The sequence below is a fragment of the Dendrobates tinctorius genome, unplaced genomic scaffold, assembly GCF_039654945.1.
Source record: "Dendrobates tinctorius isolate UK_male_01 unplaced genomic scaffold, ASM3965494v1 ptg000351l, whole genome shotgun sequence".
In the NCBI taxonomy this organism is placed as follows: Eukaryota; Metazoa; Chordata; class Amphibia; order Anura; family Dendrobatidae; genus Dendrobates; species Dendrobates tinctorius.
Genome location: NW_027362017.1, coordinates 1,623,124 through 1,646,915, shown reverse-complemented (window position 1 = coordinate 1,646,915; position 23,792 = coordinate 1,623,124). Strand labels below are relative to the sequence as shown.

The 23,792-nt window shown below is 40.5% G+C and overlaps 1 protein-coding gene across 1 annotated transcript in view; it reads left to right on the top strand.

The window, feature by feature from the left end:
* Nucleotides 1-466: 466 nt before the first annotated feature.
* The window catches only part of LOC141075415 (E3 ubiquitin-protein ligase Rnf220-like), a 50,866-nt gene continuing 27,540 nt past the window's right edge, over nucleotides 467-23,792 (top strand). Inside the window, exons 1-7 of the mRNA XM_073562448.1 lie at nucleotides 467-628; nucleotides 8,513-9,048; nucleotides 17,935-18,055; nucleotides 18,796-18,838; nucleotides 18,928-19,005; nucleotides 20,961-21,003; nucleotides 21,277-21,320. Of these exons, the coding sequence (XP_073418549.1) occupies nucleotides 8,538-9,048; nucleotides 17,935-18,055; nucleotides 18,796-18,838; nucleotides 18,928-19,005; nucleotides 20,961-21,003; nucleotides 21,277-21,320 (840 nt within the window). The 5' untranslated portion in view covers nucleotides 467-628; nucleotides 8,513-8,537. The remainder of the gene's footprint in view (nucleotides 629-8,512; nucleotides 9,049-17,934; nucleotides 18,056-18,795; nucleotides 18,839-18,927; nucleotides 19,006-20,960; nucleotides 21,004-21,276; nucleotides 21,321-23,792) is intronic.

Sequence of the window (23,792 nt, the reverse complement as noted above, 5' to 3'; positions counted from 1 at the left end):
GAGGCTGTGAGCAAGGTGATAGATAATAGATAATATATAGATAGATAAATAGATGAGACATGCGGACACAACTGTCAGCACTCCCGATCATTACTGCTATGTTGTCACTCATGTTTGCTCACAGGCAGAATGAGGACTCTGAGGGTAATTTGGGCCTCCTGGGGGTAATCCTGTGCCAGGCCCTTCTGTGAGTGTGGTCCCCTGGTGCCTGAGCCGTTAAATTCTTTGTTAAGTGAGCAATGAATTAATGCTGATAATTTGTCAGCAACCCTTCTGAAGGGTGAAAGGCTTCACAGAGGCAGGAAGCAGGTGTCATAGAGATGCAAATGGCCTAGGGAAAGGGCTAAGGAGGGGCAGGGAGGGCACACATGATGGGATCTTAATGTTTCAGGGATAAAAAAAAAAAAAGGAGTTAAAACAGTCCCATAGAAGATTGCAAGAGTCAGGACAAAGTAGAAGCACAGGGTGGAACGGGAGCAAAGACCAGGAGAATAAGAGAAACCATCAGTAAAGGGAAGGAAGATTCCGACACTGCACAATGGGGTCTGCAAAGAACTGATGAAAAATATAAAGAGTTGATCAAAAGCCCTTATAATATCCAAGGAAAGGAGTCGGCAGAACTGTGGTGGTGAGTGTGGGATGGAGACGGGGACGGCACAGAATTATTTCCCATCCTGTAACAAGATTGCTCTAATGTGAGAGAGAGAGAGAGACGGGGAGAGAGAGAAAATGTGAGAGAATGAGAGACAGAGAGAGAGGGAGAGAGAGAATGAGAGACAGAGAGAGAATGAGAGAGAATGTGAGACAGAGAGAGAGAGAATGAGAGAGAGAATGAGAGAGAATGAAAAAGCGAGAGAGAGAGAGAGAAAGTGAGAGAGAGAATGAGAAAGTGAGAGAGAGAATGTGAGACAATGAGAGACAGAGAGAGAGAGAATGAGAGACAGAGAGAGAATGAGAGAGAGAGAGAGTGAGAAAGCGAGAGAGAGAGAGAGAGAATGAGAGAGAGAATGAGAAAGCGAGAGAGAATAAGAGAGAGAGAATGAGAGAATGAGAAAGCGAGAGAGAGAGAGAATGAGAGAGAGATAATGAGAGAGAGAATGAGAAAGCAAGAGAGAGAGAAAGTGAGAGAGAGAGAATGAAAAAGCGAGAGCGAGAGAGCGAGAGAGAAAGTGAGAGAGAGTGTGAGACAATGAGAGACAGAGAGAGAATGAGAGACAGAGAGAATGAGAGAGAGAATGAGAAAGCGAGAGAGAATAAGAGAGAGAGAATGAGAGAATGAGAAAGCGAGAGAGAGAGAGAATGAGAGAGAGATAATGAGAGAGAGAATGAGAAAGCAAGAGAGAGAGAAAGTGAGAGAGAGAGAATGAAAAAGCGAGAGAGAGAGAGCGAGAGAGAAAGTGAGAGAGAGTGTGAGACAATGAGAGACAGAGAGAGAATGAGAGACAGAGAGAATGAGAGAGAGAATGAGAAAGCGAGAGAGAGAGAATGAGAGACAGAGAGAGAGAGAATGAGAGAGAGAATGAGAGAGAGAATGAAAAAGCAAGAGAGAGAGAGAGAAAGTGAGAGAGAGAATGAGAAAGTGAGAGAGAGAATGTGAGACAATGAGAGACAGAGAGAGAGAGAATGAGAGACAGAGAGAGAATGAGAGAGAGAGAGAGTGAGAAAGCGAGAGAGAGAGAGAGAATGAGAGAGAATGAGAGAGAGAATGAGAAAGCGAGAGAGAATAAGAGAGAGAGAATGAGAGAATGAGAAAGCGAGAGAGAGAGAGAATGAGAGAGAGATAATGAGAGAGAGAATGAGAAAGCAAGAGAGAGAGAAAGTGAGAGAGAATGAAAAAGCGAGAGAGAAAGTGAGAGAGAGAGAGAGACAATGAGAGACAGAGAGAGAATGAGAGACAGAGAGAATGAGAGAGAGAATGAGAAAGCGAGAGAGAGAGAGAATGAGAGACAGAGAGAGAGAGAATGAGAGAGAGAGTGAGAATGAGAGAGTGAGAATGAGAGAGAGAGAGAGAGTGAGAATGAGAGAGAGAGAGAGCGCTTTGGAAAAGTATTTCTATATCTATCAATTTCAATTATATTTATCTACAAAAATCCAAAGAGAAGTAGAAGTGTTATAACTACAGTCTGTTCTATCGTTATTACTAACATTGTTTTAAAATATCTATATGTATCTATAGAAATGATGGTGAAGCAGCTCGGGGTGCCGAGCCTCAGAAAGATGTGCTCAATAGTCAGGATTAATATAATTTTGGAAAAGCGAGTCCAGAAAACTATCTGTGATGGAAACAAGTCAATTTTTCTGCAGAAATTTTTTTGGGGAGAGAGCTGCCTCTCTTTTGCCTCAATTCTATATATTATCTATCTATTATCTATCTATTTGCTATCTATCGATTATCTATCTATCTATCATCTATCTATCTATTTATCTATTATCTATCTATTATCTATCTATTGTCTATCTATTATCTATCATCTATCTATCTATCTATTATCTATCTATTATCTATCTATTATCTATTATCTATCTATTATCTATCTATCTATTATCTATCTATCTGTCTATCTATCATCTATTACCTATCTATCTATCTATCTATCAATCATCTATCTATTATCTATCTATTATCTATCTATTATCTGTAATCGATCTATTTATCTATCATCAATTATCTATCAATCATCTATCTATTTATCTATTATCTATTATCTACCTATCTATCTATTATGTATCTATTATCTATCTCTCTATTATCTATCTATCTATTATCTATTATCTATCTATTTATCTATTATCTATCTATCTATCATCTATCTATTATCTGTAATCGATCTATTTATCTTTCTATTATCTATCTATTTGCTATCTATCGATTATCTATCATCTATCTATCTATTATCTATCTATTATCTATCTATCTATTATATATCTATCTATTATCTATTATCTATCTATCTATTTATCTATTATCTATTATCTATCTATTATCTATCTATCTATTATCTATCTATCTATTATCTATCTATCTATTTATCTATTATGTATCTATTATCTATCTATCATCTATCATCTATCTATCTATTTATCTATTATCTATCTATTATCTATCTATCTATTATCTATCTATTGTCTATCTATTATCTATCATCTATCTATCTATCTATTATCTATCTATTATCTATCTATTATCTATTATCTATCTATTATCTATATATCTATTATATATCTATCTGTCTATCTATCATCTATTACCTATCTATCTATCTATCAATCATCTATCTATTATCTATCTATTATCTGTAATCGATCTATTTATCTGTCATCAATTATCTATCAATCATCTATCTATTTATCTATTATCTATTATCTACCTATCTACCTATTATGTATCTATTATCTATCTCTCTATTATCTATCTATCTATTATCTATTATCTATCTATCTATTTATCTATTATCTATCTGTCATCTATCTATTATCTGTAATCGATCTATTTATCTATCTATTATCTATCGATTTGCTATCTATCGATTATCTATCATCTATCTATCTATTATCTATATATTATCTATCTATTATCTATCTATTATCTATCTATCTATTATCTATCTATTATCTATCTATTATCTATCTATCTATTATATATCTATCTATTTTCTATTATCTATCTATTTATCTATTATATATTATCTATCTATCTATCTATTATCTATCTATTATCTATCTATCTATTATCTATATATCTATCTATTTATCTATTATTTATCTATTATCTATCTATCATCTATTATCTATCTATCTATATATCTATTATCTATCTATCTATCTATCATCTATCTATCTATTATCTGTAATATATTATCTACTATATATCTATCTACTCTACTGTGTCTATTTATCTATATCCATCATCTTTCGCTCATAGTTGATCCATCGATGATTTCTGATAATTATGCCATCACATCTTGCCAAGAAATTTTTAATCCTTTGTTTTTATTAATGTCACTGTAAAGAAGCTTGTGGTTTTCAGTTTGTTTCATTTTGGTTTCTTTGTTTTTCTTTGCTAAAAAAAAAAAATGCAATTTTTTTTTCCTGTATCAATACGGTATAATTCTATTGTATGAGATTAATGTCGCTGTTTTACCTTTTCTATGTTTTAATTCAGGGTTAAATAAACTCTCAAATTCAATGATTTTCTCTAAAATTTGCCAAACCCGGCTGACACAAATTCGGAACGACTTCTAGTCTTAATTTTTGGGATTATTTCTAATTTTTCCACAGATTTCCAAAGTTGTCAAATTCTAAGGTTTTAATTTTAAAATTTTTTACCAGATTCTTCCATAATCTAAATGTATTAAGAAATACCAATATTTAATTAACTTTATACTATCAAGTTATTACTATAATGTCAATGTTTCTACCTAGTTATAAAAAGGAAAAAAAATCAATATTAAAATATGTTTATGTGAAATAATGGAATAAATATTAATTAACTTCAAACTGCTAAATTTTCTTATTGTGCTGCGCAAAAATATATCTAAATCCTGAAAAACTTTATTTTTATCTATAATTTTTTAATACATACAGTCTGCATATAAATGATGATGATAAACATAAGCTAAATATTTAATATTTTACCATTTTTTAAAAAATGTGCATGTATAAATCCATCATGTATATAACTTTATGTTATAATAAATTTATTTTTACCTCCTCTTTAAATTATCTTAATGACAAAATTCTACATTTATTTTTTCTTTACTATTATCGATAAAACATATATCATAGTTTTACAACTTCAAACTCTCCGTAAAATATCAGGTTTCTATTTTTTCCATCAATTATAAAAGAATTACAAAATATTATTTATATTTCATTTATATTAGTAGACGCCTACATTTAAAAAAAAAATCAATATCCATCCATATATTCTTAAATTGAGCGAAAATACAACGAAGTATGCTAAATTATATGAGAAAAATAATAGTTTCGTATTTGGAAATGTATTACATTTTTTTCCAATTTATAAAATAATTTTAGATGTTTTTATAGGATTTCTTTTTTTTTTAATTTAGAGAAAACATTAATACATTTTCTAAAAAAAATTTATGACTGTAATTTAGGCAGCTTTATCCTATTCCCTAAAGTGATTATTTCTTTTTACTTGCTTGTTTTGTCTTGTACGAAAAAATTGCAAATATTTTAGCCCTTAGTGTTTTAAGGGGGCTTCACACATAGCAATATCGCTAAAGCGTCACTGATTTTGTGACGCAGCAGCGATATTGCTAGCGATATCGCTAAATGCGATACTTACCTCCGACCGGCTCCCCCGCTGGCTATCGCTGATTGCTTGAGAACGTCCAATGCTGTTTCTCGGCGGCGCCTTCCTGCTGGCACCAACGAGCGACGCATGGACGTGGGCGGGAGGACGTCTTCATCGCCACGTCTGACAGGTAAGTAACGACCGCTGCTGCATCGCTGGTGAGTTCTGCCTGTTTGGCAGCTCACTAGCGACCATTTAGAAATGCACCAGCGATCCTGACCGGGTCGTATCGTTGTTGGGATCGCTGGTGCATCGCTAAATGTAACGGGACCCTTACAGACTGGTATAACATTTTATAGGACTGATTTTTTTTTTTTGCTAAAAAAAATTATTAGATAAAGAATGTAGAGACAGCATCTCTTGGAGTTATTTTAGAATATGAGAAATCTTGTGTTGCTCTACTCGTAAAGGAAGGACAGAAATATTCTCTTTTTGTTCCTTGGAAAATGCTTAATTAAGTGTGACAATTTTTCTTTCTTTTCTTGAGTCATGGATGCTGACAATTACACTTCTCTTTCGCAACCTCCATTCATAACTTGTATTTCATAACTTTAATGTATGTGGTTCTGAAGAAGATGCACATGAAGATTAGTGACAGCTCCTTAGCAGACAATTTCCCACAAATGAGACTTTATCTGAGCGCACACAATAGACTGATGTCATTGAAGCTGCCGATGTCAACGGCTTTGGCCAACGATCTAATGTGTATGCCTTTGCTGACCAACTGATTATCGGGAAAGATGTCGATTGGACATGTCCAGTTTTGGACCACCAATCTCATTGCTCTCCCTGAGATAAGCCATCGGCCGATGTGCCAGTCAGAGGTTATCCCATAGAGAACACAGCGACCCTTGACCAAGTGAGGGATATTGGGTATGGGAGAATCGGCTGAGATGATTGACGGACAAACGATCTTTCGGAGCATCGTTCAGCTGGCAGCCATCTATGTGTATGCTCATGATAGGCTTATACATAGCAGCTCAGAAGACAGTATCTCACATCATTGGTTAAAGCCCCTCAAACTCTTTAGATAGCTGCCTGCCGAGCCATTATTTGTCCATCTTCCCATAGAGTCGGGCAAGACAGCACTCCGTGTTCTCTGTGAGAGAGCTGCTGTCACGCATCTTTGATAGTGGCTTGTCTCTTAAAGAACAAAAGGATCAGCAGTCCGATATCGAACACGCCGGGTTCTTATCTTTCCCGACATCTGTTGGGGGACAGTCGGGGCTCCTCATTAGTGATGAGTGAGTATACTCGTTGCTCGGGTGTCCTCCGAGTATTTTGGCATGCTCGAAGATTTAGTTTTCGACGCCATAGCTGCATGATTTGCGACTTGTAGACAGCCTGAATACATGTGGAGATTCCCTAACAAACAGGCATTCCTCACATGTATTCAGCCTGTCCAGCAGCCGCAAATCATGCAGCTGAGTCGACAGAAACTAAATCTCTGAGCACGCCAAAATACTCAGAGGTCACCTGAGCATGCTCGGAAAGACCCGAGCAATGAGTATACTCGCTCATCACTACTCCTCATATATATTAGACTGACTGTTGGCAGAACCCACCTTAATATAGTAGACAATATTACATAAAAAGGGCTTAGATTCCTGCTCACCAAACCGTATCATACATGATAGGTTTGGATGCACCTATGTAACAATAGGCTTAGGTTCCGTAGCTCATCAGAAAGTAACGTATATGAAAGGCTTAGATACAGCACCTCAGTAGACAGTCACATATCCAGGCTTAGGTACACCAACTCGGCACACAGTTTTACGTGTGATAGACTTAGATGCACCAGCTTATAAGCACATGTTCCTCGCAATTATAATGCCCTGAACTTCGGCTTCTCCTTCTCACCAGTACAGGAGCGAGGACATCCTGTTGCTCAGTGAAGCAGCTTTTACTCTCTGCACCATGACTTAATCTTCCATTGGAGATCGCTGACTCTTCATCACCAGGTTTCACTACATAAATTAGTGAGAGGTTGTCATCACAATTTTAGTGTGAAATGCACGGAACTGAATGTGGTATTGAGTCTGTATGTGGGCAACCCATGATGCAACAGTCTAAACCTCGGATGTAATGTTTTTGTTTTCAGTAGAAACATAGAAAAACTCATTATATTTGATACATATAAAAACACATGTTCCCCTTAGATAACAGCTGTATTTAAAAGTTATTCCAAAAAGACAAGGAAAATTGAGTCAAACCCAGCAGTTTGAAGGATTAGAACCCGGTTTCTAAGAATCCAAACGTCGATGACATAGGAATAAAGACATTAGGAATTTTGGAGTCATACCACCTTCCTGGCAGGAATTAGTATAAGAAAATGACTCCAAGGTCACTGAAACCTCATAAAATAATCTTGAAGAACAATGTTTGATCTGACCTTATATAGATTCTGTCTACTTCAAATCACTGTAAGAACATGAAGCCAACTCTTATGCTTGGTGGTGGTTGTGTGATGCTGTTGGGTGCCTCACAATCGTTAAGATCTTGACAATTTTGAAGGAGATATGAATTTATCACTAAAAAAACTTAAGATTTGGTCTTTTTTTCATAACCACGCTAATTTATAAGTCAAAGACCACAAGTAATTAAGGTAGAATAAATGTGTCATTTTGGAAAAGTGAACTCAATGCTAAGACTTAGCCCCGATAGAGATAATGTAGAAATAAGCAGTTCGTACCTAATGGTCCACATAGAATCTCTCAAACGAGAAGTGAAAGATGGATATTACAAATTAATGTGTGCAACTAGGAATTATGTTTGATGGGACTATTATCATGATTTTTTATTCTATTCGAGGGTTCGGTAAGGCTTTCATAAGTCTGATAGCTGGGACTACAAAGGGGCCTTGGAAATGTTACTTGAATTGAGATCTTGACAATCCACTTTAGGGTTGGAATGGGATCCATAACTGGTTTTGTAATAACCAAAGCTTTCTCATGGTCCTAAGTTTGCCTAAGGTTAATCTCACCAACAGAAATTTGGTGTTACTTATTAACTGTCTGTATAGGGTGGGGAACACCAATGATGTAATGTCCAGTATGAAACCAAACCACTAAATTAGGGTTTGAGGTTTCCTCACGCAACATGATCATAATGCCCACCTTGTCTGAATCTGATAATTTTGCTCCCTTGGAATTATCACCTGTGAAGTTAATCTGCGTTTTCTTTCATTTACAGATTTTTTTTTAACTATTTTTCTGCAATGGACAACACCCCAGGCTTGATTAATCCACTGACACCTCAAGCCCTCCTGGTGATGGCTACCTCTTCAGAAGGTCCACTTGGGGTGGCACAGCAGCCTCCTCACTATACTGTACCTATCGGTATGGACAAACCACCACAGATGACTTATCTGAACCCGGCATACCCTCTACTATACCCACCACAAGAACATTTGAATTCTCCCTGTGCCCCTCAGCTTCTTTCTCTTTCTCATCAATATGGACACCCACGTCTGGACCGTGGAGGAGTAGGAGTTTTGGGATACAGTGCTCTGCACCCATTTGCTGCTTTTCGTCTTCCGGAAAGTGTGGAAAGACTTCAAGCAGGGTTTTTGAACCCTAAAAGGCTGAAGGGAGATTCGGAGCCTCCACAAATACATTACCTTCCAGTGGAGACAGGATTGGAAGCTTCTCATGTACCAACAGGACCAGCGATGCCACCAACATCTCACAGGATCTCCCCTAAGCCGAGAATCAGTTTTCACAAGAGAGGTAAAGGATGAAAGTGGTCAATATGATGACTTTTTCTACCGTGAATAAATATTTTATGGAAAATAGATCCGGCTCCTTCTCGGAAGATATAGTCACATTTTAGACATTAGACAGATTTTTACAGTACAATATTTCTCTTTCGAAGGATTTATCAGGATGTATAGCTGTATTGTATCTCAGCTAGGACACATGGTTTGGACAGAGAAAAGCGCAGCCTGTGTAGGTTAACCACTGAGCACTTCTTAATGAACGCATTGTTAATGTGTTGAATGTATTCAGTGTCACTGGGTAGAGGGCAGATAGCAGAGGGGTCTCTATTGATATATTGGGAAGGGAAAAGGGATAAGAAGTCACCAGTTGGCCAGATGCTGCACAAAGGCTCCCGAGGGAGAGGGGACAAAAGACAGAGAGAGATTAGGAGATGCAATGAAATGGAGAGGAAAAGACAGGGCTGCAGAGAAAGTGAAAAGGGGGAATAAAGAGGAAAAACAAACATTGGATGGATGGGGGAGGGATAGTCAGGTCTGCCCAGGACTTACATTCATCCCGGACCTGGACTGTTCCCCAATCCCCTCCCTGCATACAGATACTGCACACCCCTGCCTTTCTCATGGAAATTTTATGCCCAGGGAATGAAAGCCTGCAGGAAACAGGGGGGCAATAACTGTGATAATTACACACACCTGCAACCTCTGCCGGACACAAATATACCATCCTCATACATCGTAGATGGCAGACAGACAATGTATGGACACTCTTCTATGTCTCTATCAATACATCTCACATCTATGTTCATACACTGTGTTTTTTTTTCTCAGGCAAACCTGTTCTCTTGGCAGTAAAGAAACTGCTTACAAAAAGCAAGTTTTGCTGCGGTTTTTTTTTTGTTGAATTTTTGCTGCATTTTTGGTAAGTTTTTGTTGTATCTTGTGCATGCTGATAAAGTTCAGTGGCCCCCAAAAAAGTGATGCAACTGCACTTACTCATTACTTTCTATGGGTGAAAAAAATGCTGAAAAACGCTGAAAGAAGTGATATATGCTGCAATTTTAAAAAAGTTTTCCAAATCAGTCAGGAAAAAAAAAAACAACGTGTGTACATGAGATTTCTGAAGTCTTATAGCCTTTGCTGGTATTGTAAAAAGCAGCTTAAAATTTGCATTAAAAAAAGCAGCAAAATTGCAACGTGTGAACAAAGCTTTATTTATATCTCTCTACTTGTCTGTCTCCATAAAAAAGAAAGCAGCAGCATAACGTATACATATTAGGGCATACAAATTGCAGTTCTGCCATGTAGACTATACCGTACTTATATTCTGCATTATTACCATATACAATTTACTTACAGTGCCTTGAAAATGTATTCATAGCCCGTGAACTTTTCCACTTTTTTTCACGTTACACCCGTATTTAGGTCTGGACTATGAGTGGGCCTTTCACACACAGGAATATGCTTTCATCTAAACCCTCCATTGTAGCTCTGGCAGGATGTTTAGGGTTTTCCTGCTGGAAGGTGAACTTACACTCCAGTCTCAAGACTTTTTGCAGCCTCTAACTGATTTTCCTCCAGGATTGCCCTGTATCTAGCTCCATTCATCTTCTCATCAACTCTCACCAATGTTCCTGTTCTTGCTTAAAGAAAAGCCTCCCCATAGAATGAAGCTGCCACCACCATGCGTGATGGTGGGGATGGTGTTTTCAGGAGGGTATGGTGTTAGCTTTCCGCCACACATAGCAATTTGAATTTCCTCCAAAAGTTCTCCTTCGGTCTCATCTGACCAGAGCACATTCTCCCACATGCTCGCTGTGTCCTCTACATGTCGTTTTGCAAACTGCAAACAGGACTTCTTATGGCTTTCTTTCAAAAACGTCATTCTCATCTTCCATAAAGGCCAGATTTGTGGAGTATACGACTAAGGCCTCGCTCCCACTTGTGTACAAAAATGCATAGTGTATTGCGAGAAAATAATCGTATTGTACTCTGACTAATATTATTCAAAAAGGCAATGTTCATCTGCAAGTCTTTCCTCAGCTGGAATCGGGCTGAGGAAAAATATCACAGCATGCTGCGAGTGGCAGAGTATATCAGACGAGGCTTGCCAATACAAGATAGTGAATGTGTGAAAAAAATGGATGGCAAACGGACCATGCATATACCATCCTTTTTAAATGTCACACACATCTCAAAGGAACCACAAAATTTCACTAGCCAAGTACAGTAAATACAATTAATAGCCAGAACCCTCAACCCCATACATATAATAAACTTGCACCCTTTATTGCCTTTCATGTGGACATAAAGGGTTTAGTCTGGTTTAACCTAATAAATAATTTTAAAAAATGATGTGGGGGACCCGCTTATTTTTGATAACCAGCCAAGGTAAGGTAGACCACTCAGAGCTGATATTATCAGACGTAGAAGGTCCATGGTTTTTGGGCCATTCGCAGCCTAAAAATACCAGCCTGCAGCTGCCCCAGAAGTGGCATATCAGATTAGATACAACAAATCATTGCCATCGCTCTTCCCAATTGCCCTGGTGCGGTGGCAATTGGAGTAATGGTAGTTGGGGTTGATGTCAGCTGTGATTTTTCAAAAATCAAAGCTGACATCAAGCCCTGGTGTTAGTCATGGAGAGATGTCTATCAGACACCCCAACTACTAGCCCAGTAATCAAAAATAGCAGCACACAAAAAATACTTTAATTTCAAAAAAACACTTCTGTCACTTTCCTATGTTCTCCAATTTATTGAATAAAAAAAGCCATGCAGGCCTGCCATGGTCCACAGAGTCCATCGTAGGCCGCTGAATCTGATGTACTCCACAAATAGATACCTGAAAAACATGAAAAGAGAAAAATAAAGACAAGATGCTGTCCCTCGTTCACCAATTTATTAGAAAACAAAACGTTCCTATGCACGTCCAACGTAGTCCTTAGCGCTTCCATAATAATCCCCGAAACCGACATCCCACTGCTGTGGAGCCTCTTTTGCTGCCATATAGAATATACTTATATTCTACACTAGATGTGGGCCCGATGCTATCGCATTGGGAGGGCAGTGTGTGTGTGTTTGTGTGTCCTGCCGCTGCCTGCCCACCCACTTCCGTGCAGTCACAGCCGGCAGTAAAGATGGTGGTTTGCGGCCTGTGCTGGAGATGGGGTACGGCGCCACCAGAGGACGCCCAGACCCCAGCTCCAGCACAGACTGCAAGCCGCAGTCCTTCCTGTCAGCTGTGACTGCACGGAGGTGGGTGGGCAGGCAGCGGTGAGTTCCGGCGCGTGTAGTCAGGCGGCGGGTCCTTGTGGGGGTCCGGCGGCAGGTCCTGTTGGCGATCTGATGGGGGTCGCGGTGGGTCCTGGCGGTCGTTCAGCGGCGGGTCCAGTGGCGGCGGGGGTGTCTGGCATGGGTGTCTCGGTGGTGTCCCGCTGGTGGTACTGCGGAAGTGCCTGTTCCATCAGCGGGAGCCATATTGAAATACCCATCATTTGGGTATTCCAATAAGGCGGTCGGCGCGGTGGATTGTGGGATTCGAGGACGTCTGGACGGAAGTGGATGACGGACAATTTTAGGTAAGTATATAATAGATTACTGCCATATAGACTGTACTTATTGTGACAGGGTCACTGGTGTCATACATGAGAGGAGATATGTGTGACAAAGACTGCTTTCCTACGTGATGTGAAAGCTATAAGTGTTTTCTCCAGCATGATATGTGCTGAGAGCAATCCAGTTGCTATATGGGCATGGCTTTCATGGTGTGTAGGTCAGAGATGGGTGGAACACCTACCCACCATATCTCCACCTCCAGAGTGTGGCTGGAGAGAGGTAAATGTCCAGCCAGTTTTTTTTTCTCTGTCTGTGTTGTGTGGAGCGATGAAGTCTCCACACTGAGGCTTCTGTGAGAGCTGCCATAGGTGTTGTCCCAGAAGTGCTGGGCAGGACTGTGCATGAGCTGTTTACTTTCTTTTGAGCCAGACAGGCTGTTTTTCTGTTACCCGTTTGGGCTTTTGGTTTATGATGCAACTAGCTGAAGAGCCTGGCGCTGCCCGGGTATAGTAACTAACTGTGGTTAGTTATAGCAAATTATAATTATCCTCCATCCCATAGTCCCGTGCCCATATACCCATCATACATATCCACGATCCCATAGGCCCGTGCCCATATACCCATCATACATATCCTCCATCCCATAGTCGAGTGCTCATATACCCATCACACATCCTCCATCCCATAGTTCCATGCCCATATACCCATCATACATATTCGCCATCCCATAGTCCCATGCCCATATACCCATCACACATCCTCCATCCCATAGTCGAGTGCCCATATACCCATCACACATCCTCCATCCCATAGTCCCATGCCCATATATATATCCGCCATCCCATAGTCCCGTGCCTATATACCCGTCAAACATATCCTCCATCCCATAGTCCCGTGCCCATATACCCATCACACATCCTCCATCCCATAGTCCCGTGCCCATATACCCATCATACATATTCGCCATCCCATAGTCGAGTGCCCATATACCCATCACACATCCTTCATCTCATAGTCCCATGCCCATATACCCATCATACATATCCTCCATCCCATAGTCCAGTGCCCATATACCCATCACACATCCTCCATCCCATAGTCCCGTGCCCATATACCCGTTATACATATCCTCCATTCCATAGTCTCGTGCCCATATACCCATCATACATATAAGCCATCTCATAGTCCCGTGCCCATATACCCATCACACATTCTCCATCCCATAGTCCCGTGCCCATATACCCGTTATACATATCCTCCATCCCATAGTCCAGTGCCCATATACCCATCACACATCCTCCATCCCATAGTCCCGTGCCCATATACATATCCGCCATCCCATGGTCACGTGCCCATATACCCATCATACATATCCTCCATCCCATAGTCCAGTGCCCATATACCCATCACACATCCTCCATCCCATAGTCAACCATTATGACATCATAATGAGCGGCAGCAGGGCTTGCAACCTATGATGACATCAGCGTCGCCATGGCAACCATTGTGACATCATAATGAGGGGCGGGGCTTGATACACACACTGCTTCCCCAGTATGCAAATAGGGGCATTATGACATCATAATGAGGGGCGGGGCTAAACGCGCACACACTTTTTCTCCCAGTACGTAGATGGGGCAAAATTGTTAGGTGAACGCTCGGGGTTAAAATTTTGCCTCACAACATAGCTTAGGACACTCTCAGGGTCCAGACGTGTGACTGTGCCAAATTTTGTGGCTGTAGCTGCGACGGTGCGGATGCCTATCCCGGACATACAAACATACACACACACATACACACATACACACACACATACACAATTTGAGCTTTATATATTAGATAAACAACCCAGAGTCTTTACCCAAACATGGTCCTGTGTCTAGCTAAGCATGTCGACCCCTCACATTAGATACTACATTACTGCCATATAGACTAAACTTATATACTGCATTACTGCCATATAGTCTATACTTACAGTTGTGCTCAAAAGTTTACACACAGGGACTCTGTAAAAACAAAACCACGGTCAGGTAGACCAACAAAAATTTTGTCCACAACTGCCAGGAAAATTGTTCGGGATGCAAAGAAAAACCCACAAATAATATCAGCCGAAATACTGAACTCTCTGAAAACTAATGGTGTGGCTGTTTCAAGATGCACAATAAGGAGGCACTTGAAGAAAAATGGGCTGCATGTTTGAGTCGCCAGAAGAAAACCATTACTGCATAAACGCCACAAAGTATCTCGCCTACAATATGCAAAACAGCACAGAGACAAGCCTCAAAACTTCTGGAACGAGGTAATTTGGAGTGATGAGACCAAAATTGAACTTATTAGCCACAACCATAAACGTTACATTTGGAGAGAGGTCCACAATACCTATGATGAAAGGAACACCATTCCTACTGTAAAGCATGGAGGTGGATAGCTGATGTTTTGGGGATGTGTGAGCTGCAAAAGCACAGGAAACTTGGTCAAAGTTGAAGGAAAGATGAATGCAGCACGTTATCAGCAAATACTGGAGGCAAATTTGCAATCATCAGCCCGAAAGCTGTGCATGGGATGTACTTGGACATTCCAACATGATAATGATCCAAAACACAAGGCCAAGTCGACCTGTCATTGGCTACAGCAGAACAAAGTGAAGGTTCTGGAGTGGCCATCTCAGTCTCCTGACCTCAATATCATTGAGCCACTCTGGGGAGATCTCAAGCGCACAGTTTATGCTAGACAGCCCAGGAATTTACAGGAACTGGAGGCTTTATGCCAAGAAGAGTGGGCAGCTTTACCATTTGAGAAAATAGAGAACCTCATCCACAACTACCACAAAAGACTTCAAGCTGTCATTGATGTTAGAGGGGGCAATAAACAGTATTAAGAAATGGGGTATGTGAACTTTTCATCTGGGTCATTTGCATGTTTTGGGTTGTCACTAGGCTTTAAAAAGAGAAAACATAGTAGTTTGACAATAAATGGCTTCACCCAACCACTAACCATAAGTGGAGGAAAAGGTTTGGTGTTATCATTCACTTTCTCTGAAAAAAGGCCAAGAAAGCAAAATTTCTGCCAGGGTATGTAAACTTTTCAGCACAACTGTATATACAACATTACTACCATATAGACTGTGCTTTTAAAATGAAGGTACTTAACACACAAGTTGGCTAATTAATGTGTACCCACCAGCCACAACAAGGTAACCTTTCTGCAGTAGGACCTTTTAGACCTAATATTTTTCAACCATGCCTCCTCTCCTGAACTAAAAACTTACATCACACTTGAATTGGCCAATTTGTGCACCTTCTTTCAGTATTTTTTATTTTATTTGTTTTTGCAGTATAATATTGGGGGTTGTGATTGCCTCCACATTCCTCAGAGCTCCACCTCACTTTGGCTGATTTTATTTAGTGCTGGATTCTACCTTTTAGGAATTTAGCCCTAGAGAGACATGTTTGATAAATGTTAAGATTATGGTCATACCAGAGAAAAGTTTGGCTTGTTGTGACTGTTGGGCTCTCGTAAAATGAAGATACTTAGAGCATAAATTGGCCAGTTTATAAGTATAGTCTACATAGCAGTAGTGCAGTTTTCATGTCATATAGTCAATGTTTGCACATCTTAGAGATGGCTGTATTCTCTTGTTTGTGTATTATGCAGTCATGGCAGCTTGCACCTGTTCACACTTGCTGGTCAGTTTTCTTAGAGTGTATTTTTTGGGGGGGGGGATTTATTATTACCTATTATCTTTCTGTTCACATATTTTTAGCTAGATCCTATCTAGTTGGACTTTTACACACACACACACACACACACACACACACACACACACACACACACACACACACACACACACACACACACAGCAGATACTATAGTTATAGATAGATGGCTGGATGCTGTGTTTGCACAATAAGTAGTGGGATGTTTTCAAGGTTGGGGTCCCATGTCAGGAGAGGTCATACCCCCCATGCAGTGCTAATTGCTCCTGACACTAATAGCGGGGAGGATGGGGCTGGGGGTATAGACAGGGTGTTAGGTGATTCTGTGAATACAACCTCCAGCTAGGCGGAAAATGAGCAATTCACGCTGAATCAGTGTGTGTGGTGAGACATCATTACTCAGCCTGTCCTCCATGACAATAGTCCTGGCCTCACACAGAGACCCTTACCCCATTGTACACAGGACGATTTATCCCCAGTTTATCTGTCACATAGTCCATTGTCCTCCCAGGACACTATGGAGATGGAGGCGGCTTTCTCATGCCGTAGAAGAGAGTGCCCCTCTGCTATTCCCACTGTGTGCGCATTGTCACGCTGGACCTATACACATGACCTTACCCAGCCTGGCTCATCGGCCTTTCATCCCTCGCCCCTTCCCACCCAGTGTTCAGGAATGTTCCTGTTTTCACAGACAATTAGTATTTTTTTGTTGGTGCATTTTCTGCCTTTTTTCTATGGTCCTTGTCCCCTGCTAACATCTATGGAGTCAGGAGTGAGCCTGAGCATCAGCTGGTAGGAACGAGAGTCATCGGACACGTGAGGACATGCATGTCCCAGCCCGCATCATTGCTATTTGAGTCCTAAAAATATTTCGGGTCCTATCACCGTTGAAGGAGTCACTGCAAAAATGAAGCTGACTGTGGGAAACGTAGGTTACGATCAATGATCCCCTATTCTTTAGAGCAGAAAGGGGTGGGTTTTTTTTAATGGTGTCTCACCTTTCAAGTAGAAGACAACTGGTGGCATAACTTGAAGTAGGTGGTCCCTGATGCAAAATTTCCAACAAGACCCCAAATTATCAAGGGTTTTTTAATAATGTTGGTCTTCTCACAAGGGCGAATAGACCCTTGAGGAACTTTAGGCTCCTGGGCCAGGTTGCGACTTCAACCCCTGCTATAGTTACACCTCCAATGGTCATCAAGCACATTATCTATTATCTAGAAGACCACTGGTGGCATAACTTGAAGCAGGTGGTCCCTGATGCAAAATTTCCAACAAGACCCCAAATTATCGAGGGTTTTTAATAATGTTGGTCTTCTCACATGGGCGAATAGACCCTTGAGGAACTTTAGGCTCCAGGGCCCGGTTGTGACTGCAACCCCTGCTATAGTTACACCTCTAATGGTCATCAAGCACATTATCTATTTATCTATCTATCTATCTTATCTATTATCTATCTATTATCCATATATTATCTATCATCTCTCTATTTATCTATCTGTCTCTACAATTAATTACATACCTATTGCAGATGAGTTCTCTCCTCTTTTAGATATCTTTTCATACATTCTACTCCATCTAAGTAAAAAGTTAATTTTGTAACCAATGTACCTAAATTACTTGCAGATAAGAGAAGTCCTCTGTCTTTACCTCTGTTATGTCCTCTGTGTCATAAACATCTCCAGAAAGAGGAGCTCTCCCACCACCTACAACATGAAATGGAACAACTGGCTCAATTACCAGACAGGTAAAGCCAAAGCTTCTTCTCTCGAAATAACCTACTTTGGTCTTTGGTTATCCAGGCACCCTGCTAGTTATGAAGAGTCTCGTCTCATAGTTATTAAATAATTAGCTACAATTATCTCTGTGTAACTTGGTTAGTTTTCTTCCCAAACTCAACTTAAAGCAACTTAGCTCAATTATTTGTCAGTGGTAAGAAGGTTTTACCAGTGGGAGCAAATGCTCAGACACATCCAGAAAAGGTCTACTTCTTTTCCTTGCAATCTGTCATCAGGGGACTATTGGTCTGTCCCCATAAACATTAGATTAAAGGCCGGTCCTTCGTCAGGTTTACCAAAATTGATGCATGTGTGAACTATTTAATACAACTTTGAAATGATGTGAAGGGCCTTGCTTAGGAAACTATTGGTTGTTTCTTCAGGCACAATTTGTAGACTGGTTTCTGGCCACCTTCTCCATTTTGGTCTTCTAGAATACCATGTGATATTATTGAATTGTTCATACCAGCCTCTGAATTTAAAATTGGGAGTTTCATAAAGAATCCTGAAAAATCTTCACCAGTCTGGCTGATCCTATTGAGCCAATAGTTCCTAAAAAGTTGACAGCAGGTAAAGAAGAAATGGGTAGACGAGTTAATATTTATCTGTAGAATATCAGTTTTACTTTGAGGATCCTGTTGCTAAATCCTTCTAGTGTCTACATTTTAGCCAAAAAAAATCTATATTTTTTCTCTTTAACTATTCACAGTGAACTTGACGGCACACCGGTATCATCCAATCATTTCACCCAGGTGGGGATATTAAAAATTACATGATCTTTCTAATCAATTAGTCTTCAACATTTTTTATTGACTGTAATGTTATTGACATTTTTCCGTAGTCCCCACAAGGACGAGACACCCGGAGTGACTCGCCATTGATGACCTCAGAAGATGGACAGAAGCTAGACAGACAGCAGGTGAACCAAATTGCATTTTAAAACCTTAGTAAACTGTTAGTTACTGTTTGACATTTACTGTAGGACCCTCAGGTCGGCCAAAATTTTGACATATTTGGTCACATCTTTATGAGGCTATAAGATTAGGGAATTAATTGCTATTGAGGTTTTCCTTGCATGAGAAGAGGTTAGCCAATAGGATTATTTCCTTTGGATCACCCAAAGAAATTAACCTTTACACTTAATAAGGTTTGGCAACACAAGTGATGAATCCCCTCTTCAGTCATTGATAACTATGTGACCATGTGAAGACCTAAACTGCTGACCAGAGACATCTGGAGCTGTTGTTTACAAGTATTTTGGCCAAAAACTTCCCTGACTTCAAAAGAAACAATCATGTTTGGTACAAATGATTGTAGTCCTTATTGCAATAAAAAGTACAATGTGATAAGGTTACATAGGATTTGCTAAGAGCCAACTTATCCAAATTGTCTAATCCTTTTTCCGAAGAGAAACATTTGGCTTCTTAGTTGTCTACAGTCTAGAGATGAGTGAATCATTTCAAGGCAAATCAAATTCACTTTAAAATTTGCAACAAAAAAAAATTGAATTTCTCAGAATCAAATTTTTTTTTAATTCTTGGAAATAAAAAAAAATGTTGGCTGAGTACCATTTTGCTGGATTCAAAAGACCTCGGAAAAGGGTTAAAAAAGCTAAAACATTCATACTTGCCAGCCCTAACCATTATTTTTCAGTGTGGCCTTCACTAGGCCATCTTAAAATTCTTCCAGAGCCGAGCATCTATGTCATCTTCTGTGCTGAACGGGCCTCACAACGTCATGAAGTGCATTATACAATGGCGATGGCATAATGTTGCAGCCTAATGAGGAGACACCAAATATGCTGGCAACTGATGGTTCTGGTACAGCATTCATGTTCTTATGGTAGTTATAAAGTTGCTTTCATGTACTGATGATGTTACTGGTACTGTATTCATGTAGTGATGGTTCTGGTGCTGGACTCATGTACTGATTGTTGTTATGGCAGTGTTCCTGTACTGTCCACTGGTACTGATCTTGTAGATGAGTAGTAATCCAAAACTGGTCAGATAACGTGATACATGGCTATGTTAAAAACACCTCAAAACTTGGAGCTTTGAGATTATGAGAAGTATTTGGAAAATTTCTGCTACAAGTTAAGGTATGTTTACACTGCATTTTGGGAGCAGAAATTAAGCAGAAATTCTCCAAATCATTCTCAAGACTTGGTTATGGTGATTTATTCATGCGATGACCCCTTTAAAGAGAACCCGTCACTGTAAAAACGCTATTAACAGTCAGATATGGTGTCAATCTGCTGGTTAATAGAGTTATTAACCTGCCTGCCGCCCGCACTGTGGAGAGAAAATGAGCTTTATTCCTCCTGCAGCATTTCGGTTTTAGTCACAGGAGCGGCGCTGGGGCTGGTTCAGTCACTGCTCTGTATATAAAACGATGGTTGTAACCGGGCCCCCAGCCATGATTGACAGTGGGCCCCAATTCAGAGTGAGTCAGAGCCGAGGGCGTGGTTACAGCTGCCGCTATGTATACTCAGATCGGTGACTGAACCTGTAGCGGGGCCACCCACGTGACTGAAACCAGAATGCTGCAGGTGGAATAAAGTTCATCTTCTATCCTGGATAAAGTTGCTTTTCTCCCCAAAACATTCAGCTAAGTGTGGACGACGGGTAGGTTAGTAATGCTATTAAGCTGCAGATTACCCCAGATCTGCCAGTTAATAGCGTTTTTTCTGGCGACAGGCTCCCTTCAAATATTTTTGTGGCGTTTGCAATTAGTTTAGATTAAAAATTTCGACGAACGACTAAAGTTGTGAATACCAGGTAAAATACTCAAGGTCATCAATATCCTTCAATCACTCTTTTGCGCAATGGATATTTGGTGTAAAATCCTCCCAATACCTCTCTCTATCTCCGTCAGGTCTTCCAGCAGGTTAGGTGGAACAGAGAAGAGCGCTTGGGAGGTAAGCTTACCCATCCAATCCCAGTCATTACATGTGTCCCATTTCTGAATATTTCTAGAATTTAGACCAAATCAACTAGGGTCATCTACTAACAAAACATGCAATAGCAATGTTGATTATTGCTCAGACTTGTGGGTAAGGTATATCGTCAATGTACAGATAATTGCTGCAAATGATTCCTACTCATCAGTCACAATTTTGTAAAATCGTAAAATCGATTTATGAAGCTCTTACTCACCTCTTGTATTTCATTATTTGCACATCTGTATACAGCAAGAGCCGGGAAATGTAAGAAAGGTCGGCTGAATATTGAGGAGGTAAGTGCACAAATTAGTTTGCCTATGTATTATAGATTTTTCCAAAACCCTTTTACAAAAATTTGGCTTTTTTGTTTCATGTCAAAAGTTGTGCTGAAATTGCAGCTGATCCCTGATAACTTCGTAGCTGAGCTCTTGACAGGTGTAATGCTGTTCCTGATGGAAGATCTGGTCTAACAATTGAAGTCCTTGGTTATATCACATCCCATCAGTCGCTGCTTCGGAACTTATGCCTGAAGGTCTGTAAAACAGGATTCGAGCGTATTTGTTGATGGGGCTATTGACTTTAATGATACAGACAGTGTCACTGTGTGCTCTGTCAGACATTATTTTGGGCCGTTTAAGCATACTTGAGGTGGGATCCAAGAAGAAGTCAACCACATCTTGGAGACTTCCTCCAGTAGATGAATATGGCTGAAAATCTTGTCCGACAGAACGTAAGTCCGTCTGCATCATTACAGTCAATAGACATGAAACCTGTTTTCCAGATGTAAGCCTCAATAGACTCACTGACGTGAGGGTAAAGCATGATGGGAACATAGCCATAGTGTGTGGGCACATTGAAGCCCTCATTTATCAAAACCGGCACAAACAATGTTGGCCTTGTGTCAAGAACACCGCACTGCACTTGCTCACTGAGCCAGTGTGTGTGTCCTGAGTAAAATAAACTGTGCCCAAAGATTACTGTGGAGCGGGGCAGCCGCGATGAAGATGCGTACTTCAGACAAACAGGACCTGAAGCATATGACTGCTGGGGGCGTGGCCTAAACTCCTTCTAGGAGCTGTAGGAAAACTCCTAGAAGTGTTATGAGTTCATTTTTCCCTTCACCATTGAGGTCTGATGAACTCCCTCCTCTGGTGAAGGAAGGTAGTGAGACTGATTACCAAACACCTGGGCAGCTAGATGATAACTGGGTGGCTGGAATTGAGGACTGGATATAAGGCTGCCGACACCCTTCTTCCTGGCTGGTGATTTTCCTGCTGGATTCTTGGAGACCAGTCTGATTCCTGCGTCTCAAAGTTAAGCTTTTTTGCTCTACTTTGTACTCTTCAGTTTTGTTTTTGTTTGCCTTGTTTTTTGGGAGTTCTGCCATCCCCTGCCGGGGGCGAGCTGAATTCCATTTTTGTCTCTGATCTGTTGATCTTTTGCTCTGTCTTCAGAATATACCTGAGTGCTGATATAGTCTTTTGAAGCCTAGCGACTTCAGGGCCTGTTTTTCCTATCAGTCGGTTGGCTCATTTTTATAGGGTTTTTGCGGATGGTAGACAGCAGCTTTCTTATCCTGTCCTATGTAGTTAGCTTGGGCCCCATCATTTGCTCAACCTATCTTTCTATCTGTGTTAGTGTTTTCATCTTGCTTCACCGTCATTATATGTTGGGGGCTGCCTATTGCTTTGGGGTCTGCTCTGGGGCAGTTTAGTTTTTCCCCTTTCTGTCTTTAGGCTATGTAGCTCTCCGGCTGTGATCGAGGGGTCTAGGGCACCGTAGGAACCCCCCACGGCTACTGCTAGTTGTTGTGGATAGGTTCAGGGGTCTGCAATCCGATAGCTGCCAACCTCTCTGGTTTTTCTGGACTTAGCTGGTATTTTGTTTTTTCCTCCCTCGGTGACTCTTCATAACAGAATCACCAGCCATACCGCAGATCCTAGGGTACTCAATAGCAGAAGAGAATTGTAAAAAAAAAAGTGTCAGAATTTTTTTTTTTTTTTTTTGTGTGCATATTTTTTCCTCTATATCTCTGAGGCCGTAGGGGGAATTTTTCTCTCAATGGAGATGAAGCAATTGTCTGATCGTGTGGAGCAGCTCGCTGCTGAAGTGCGGGGAATTTCCGCCTATCTTGCTCATTCACATGCTGCTGAACCAAAGATTCCTACTCCTGATGTGTTTTTTGGGGATCGGTCTATATTCTTGAATTTCAAGAATAATTGTAAATTATTTTTTGCCTTGAAGCCTAACTCATTGGGGAACTCCGCGCAGCAGATTAAAATTGTCATCTCTTTGCTGCGCGGCGATCCCCAGGATTGGGCGTTTTCTTTGAAACCTGATGATCCTATTGTGAATAATGTGAACACATTTTTTCAAGCCTTGGGGTTGTTGTATGATGAACCTAATGCTATTGATCAGGCTGAAAAGACCCTGCTGGCATTAAGCCAGGGTCGGGATTCGGCAGAGTTGTACTGTCAAAAATTCCGAAAGTGGGTGGTCCTTACTACCTGGAATGATGGTGCCTTGGCAGCCCTCTTTCGGAAGGGTTTGTCAGAAACTGTAAAAGATACTATGGTGGGATTTCCTGTTCCCTCTGGTCTTGACGACTCTATGTCATTAGCCATTCAGGTGGATCGGTGTTTACGTGAACGCAAAACTACACGAGAGATGTTGCCACCTGTTGAACAAATGTCTGAACCTATGCAATGTGATAGAGTTCTGTCTAGGGTGCAACGTCAGGAGTTCAGAAGGCATAATAAGCTGTG